The sequence below is a fragment of the Quercus suber genome, unplaced genomic scaffold, assembly GCF_002906115.3.
Source record: "Quercus suber isolate HL8 unplaced genomic scaffold, Cork oak 2.0 scaffold_1204, whole genome shotgun sequence".
In the NCBI taxonomy this organism is placed as follows: Eukaryota; Viridiplantae; Streptophyta; class Magnoliopsida; order Fagales; family Fagaceae; genus Quercus; species Quercus suber.
This window is the reverse complement of record NW_027070600.1, coordinates 7,678-12,565: the sequence shown is the minus strand read 5'-3', so window position 1 is coordinate 12,565 and position 4,888 is coordinate 7,678. Positions and strand designations below refer to the sequence as shown.

At 41.3% G+C, this 4,888-nt stretch overlaps 1 protein-coding gene across 1 annotated transcript; it reads left to right on the top strand.

Annotated features, from left to right (window-relative positions):
* The first annotated feature begins 505 nt into the window (after positions 1-505).
* LOC112032200 (protein transport protein SEC23 G) lies at positions 506-4,611 on the top strand. Its single transcript, XM_024064959.2, has 2 exons — positions 506-1,412; positions 2,713-4,611. Exons 1-2 carry the CDS (start codon positions 723-725, stop codon positions 4,369-4,371), a joined length of 2,349 nt encoding a protein of 782 aa, XP_023920727.2. The 5' UTR covers positions 506-722; the 3' UTR covers positions 4,372-4,611.
* The last annotated feature ends 277 nt before the right edge of the window (positions 4,612-4,888 follow it).

Below are 4,888 nucleotides of genomic sequence, written 5' to 3'. Positions count from 1 at the left end.
TTTATGAATTGCTTGTATTACTTACCATTATGGCTTGTTTGGGAGTTTAGAGAGGGAGGAGAGTAGAGGGGAGTAGTGGGGAGGAGAGTAGAGGAAAATGATTCCCCTCCACCTTGTTTGGATGTTTTTAAAATTAGTAAGGGAGAAGGGAGTAATTAGCCCTTCCCCTTGTGTAATTTTGTTAATATAATAAGGGTAAATTAGGTAATTTACTTGGTTAATAGTTTATGTACTCTACTCTCCCTCAAAATCTCTCCAATTTGGGGGAATTAAAAATGGAAGGCTAGAGGGAGTTGAAACCCCTCCAAACCCCTCCCCCTCCTTCCTTAAAAAACTTCCAAACAAGGTAATTAGATTACTCTCCCTCCCTCTACTCTACTCCCCCTCATTTTTTAAACATCCAAACAGGCCATTAAGCTTGAGAGGGGCAAAATCAAAATACCCCAAAGTTATAGGGGGTCAATTTGCAATAAAATGTAACATTAATAACTAGGAGCCTTCTCAATCGAATCAAGTGTTTTTCACTAACTTTCCCGAGAACCAAACAACCCCCTTCTCCCTTGCTTTTCCATTTCTTCTTCCCCACCTTCACTCTCTCTTTTCCTTTCTTTCACGCCAACAAACAAACAAACAAACAAAAAATGATTCTCTCTCTCTTCCTTTACAGACACTCATCAAACTAGGTTAACCCCTCCTCCACCTCTACCTCCACAAACCCATCTATGGATTTCATCGAATTAGAGGCCATCGAAGGCCTCCGTTGGTCATGGAACTCATGGCCAGCGTCGAAATCGGAAGCCACAGCTCTCCTAGTCCCTCTAAGCGTGATGTGCACGCCATTGATGCAATCCACAGAGCTCCCAATCCTCCCATACGACCCTCTCCTCTGCTCTCAATGCGGCGCCGTGTTGAACCCATACGCTCGCCTCGACTACACCTCTCGCATTTGGTTCTGCCCCTTCTGCTACAAGAAAAACCCGTTTCCGCGCTCTTACTCCGGCATCGGAGAAACCAATCTCCCCGCCGAGCTTTTCCCGACCTACAGTACCGTCGAGTACTCCTTCTTCAATCCCAAGCTGAACGGCATGTCGTCTCCGTCTTCGTCCATGTCGCTGACGTCCATGACCATGTCCATGGCGTCGTCGTTTTCGTCCACTTCGTCGCTGTCGGGTTTGGACTCTTTGAGGAAAGTAGTGGGGCCGGCGTTTGTGTTCGTGGTGGACACGTGTACGGCGGAGGAGGAGCTCGGGGCGCTTAAGAATGAGCTGTTGCTTGTGGTGGAGCAGTTGCCGGAGAACGCGCTCGTGGGGCTGGTTACTTTTGATTCCATGGTTCGTGTCCATGATCTTGGGTTTTCGGAGTGTTCGAGGGTTGTCTTGTTTCATGGAGAGCGCCAGATTTCTTCGGAGCAGGTACTTATAATAATGTTCAACATCCTCAACAATTGTAAAAAAAAAAAAAAAATGTGAAATTTGGTGTGCTTTTGGTTGTGTTTCTTTTAATATGTTCTAATAAGATTCAATTGCATGGTACAATTAGTAGTCATATTATTCCTAATCATAATGTATGCACTTGGGAGTGGTGCTTGTTAGGAAGACAGTTTTTTTGAATCTTGAGTTAATTTCTTAGGAGGGATCCCAAATGGTAGCAGAATCAGCTCAGCTGGGGGACAACACTTCATGAATTGCAATATATGCATCCTTTCTCTCACGGTGTGTGGACCACACAACAGTAGGACCTGTATGCTTTGAGGAGGATGCTTACATCCGATGAATTAGATAACTTCTTCATGAAATGGGGGTCATTAGTTCAAATCTCCCATTTCCCCTCCCTTTGGAGCCAAAACTTAGGTGTTTAAAAAAAAAAGGGGTTAATTTCTTAGGAGAAGTTGGTGTATGAAACTATAAATAGTAGTTTTGATTGTGTTCTACAATGTCCTTATAAGCTTCAATTGCATGGTTCAAGTAGTAGTCATATTCATACTATTATGCCTCATCATAATGTTTGCACTTTGCCTATCAAAAAATAATGTTTGCACTTTGCACTTGGAGTGGCGCTTCTTAGGAAGACTTTTTGTGTGTGTGTGTGTGTGTGTGTGTGTAGTTAATTTCTTAGGAAAAATCCCAAATGATAACACTATTGGCTGGGGCTTGGGGACCACACCTCATCAAACACAATAATTATCTCATAATTCAGAAATATGCATCCTCCCTCTCATAGTATGTAGGTCCCAAAAGTGTGAGATATGTGAGAGGGAGGATGCATACAACATCCGATATATGAAGTGGTTAAAAAAAAAGCAGATTTCTTAGGAGAATTTGGTGTATGAAACTATGAAAAAATGTTTTGATTTAAAAAGGAGGTTCTTTTGCTGGTTGTGTAAGGCTCAATGTCTTCTAGTTTCTTTTGGTGATTCTGAAAATCTGATAAGTGGTCATTCTCACCAATACCATCGTCTCTAGGCTGGTTTAAGATTGAAAAGCTAGACAGGCCTTGATCCCTCTACATTTCTCCTTTGTTCTCTCTAATTGTACTTGTGCTTTGCTTCTTCTAGAGATAAAGTGATAAAGAAGGTAGGTTAGAGTGTGGCCATGTCATGCATACAAACAAACATGTCTGCGCTTCCTGTGTGTGTCATAAATTTGTTTGAATTTCCCTCCTCTTGTATTTGCTTAAATTTTAAAAGGTTTCTTCCTTTCCTTAAACTCTCAGACCCAACAGTTTCTGGGTCTTACTCGCACAAAGCAACAATATCTTGGAAAGACGCCAGTTATCCAAAAGCAGGGGTTTTTGCTACCAGTATCTGAATGTGAGTTCAATATTATCACTGCAATAGAAGAGATCCATTCTTCACCACAGGTCATGCCAGGACATCGCCCTTTAAGGTCCACAGGAACAGCAATTTTAGCTGCACTTGGACTTTTAGAAGGATGCTTAGTGAATACAGGCTCCCGGATCATGGTCTTCACATCTGGACCAGCAACTTTAGGCCCAGGAATTGTCGTGGACTCAGACTTTAGGAGCGCCATCAGAACTCACCGAGATCTTATTAATGGTCATGCACCTTATTATAGTAAATCTAGCAGCTTCTACAAGCAAGTATCACCGAGATTATCTGATGCATCTATTGTTCTTGATTTGTTTGCTTGTTCTCTTGATCAAGTTGGAGCTGCAGAGCTAAAAGACCCTGTTGAGAGATCAGGTGGATTCATGATGCTAGTGGAGTCATTCGAGTCAAGTCAATTTAGAAAGTGCTTGAGGCATATTTTTAGTCGTGATGAAGAGGGAAACTTGAGGATGTACTTTGATGCAACTATTGAGATAGTGACCACAAAAGATTTAAAAATATGTGGAGCCCTTGGACCTTGTGTTTCCCTTCATAAAAAAAACAATTTAGTGAGTAACAATGAGATTGGGGAGGGTGGTACCTATATGTGGAAGTTGGGTACACTCACTAGCAAAACGTGCTTTTCTTTTTTCTTCCAAGTGAATGAAGAGCATAAGGTCCAGCCTGGATCTGCATTCTCCATACAGTTCATTACACGATATCGACATGGGAACATGGGAATCCGAAAAAGAGTGACAACTGTTGCTAGAAGATGGGTTGCAAACAACTCACCAGAAATCGCTGCCGGGTTCGATCAAGAAGCAGCAGCTTCAGTGATGGCAAGACTTGCTATTCAGCGAGCAGAGGATTGTCAAGCTCGGGATGTTATCAGATGGCTGGATGACACGCTGATCCGATTTGCTTCTAAGTTTGGAGACTATGTCCAAGAAGATCCTTCTTCCTTCCGCCTTTCATCCAACTTCTCACTTTATCCACAGTTCATGTACTACTTGAGGAGGTCACAGTTTATCGATGTATTCAACAGTTCTCCTGATGAAACTTCCTTCTTCCGGCTGATGCTGAACCGTGAGGGGGTGGTGGGTTCACTTATCATGATCCAACCTACACTTCTCCAATATTCCTTTGATGGGCCGCCAATTCCAGTTCTCCTAGATGTCCGCTCCATTTCTCCAGATGTTATTTTGCTGTTTGATTCTTATTTCCATGTGGTTATTCATTGTGGGTCCAAAATTTCTCAGTGGAGGAAACTTGGTTATGACAAGGACCCAAACCATGAGAATCTAAGAAAGCTATTAGAAGCTCCTGAGGTTGACGCAGAGCAACTCATAGTTGATAGAGTTCCGGTGCCCAAGATTATAAAATGTGATCAGCATAGTAGTCAGGCAAGGTTTCTTCTTGCAAAGTTGAATCCATCTGTTACTCAGAATTCAACATACACAGATGGATCGGATATTATTTTTACAGACGATTTGAGCTTGCAAGTTTTTATAGATCACTTGCAAGCCCTAGCAGTGCAGGGCTGATAATAAGGAGCACTGTATAGAGTTTTCGTCAATCTATAGAGTTTTCGTCAATCTGTAGTCACACGAAAGAATTTACTGTATATAGCTTAAAGAGAAACATTTTCTAGTTGTTTTTTTGTTTTTTTTTTCTCCAATCATTTTGTAATTAGAATAGTTATTTTGTTTCAGTATTCTTTTATATTGAATGAGTTCCTGTAGTTCTTATAGGTGTTAAAATTAATGAAATTGACTGCTTTTACATGTTAGCGTTGTAGACCTTATCAGAATTTTGCAATATTATTGGATACTTCAGTCCTTAATGATCCTCAACTAGGATATTCTAGTCCTTGCGAGGTTCCACATTGTTAAATGTCAATGCTAATGAAACTTAGAATGATTGCTGGGCTGTGAGCAACAACTCTAAAGTCTAGGAAGTGGGAAAATGGATATTTTTACAAACTGATTGGGCATGGGCGTATATGCCCAATACCCAAATTATCCAAAATATATATGCTTCATACACAATGTGGGAAGTGGT

Coding starts and splice junctions, on each gene's coding strand:
- LOC112032200 (XM_024064959.2), top strand. CDS start 723: ATGGATTTCATCGAATTAGAGGCCATCGAAGGCCTCCGTTGGTCATGG. Junction 1,413..2,712: donor GCCAGATTTCTTCGGAGCAG/GTACTTATAATA, acceptor TTAAACTCTCAG/ACCCAACAGTTTCTGGGTCT.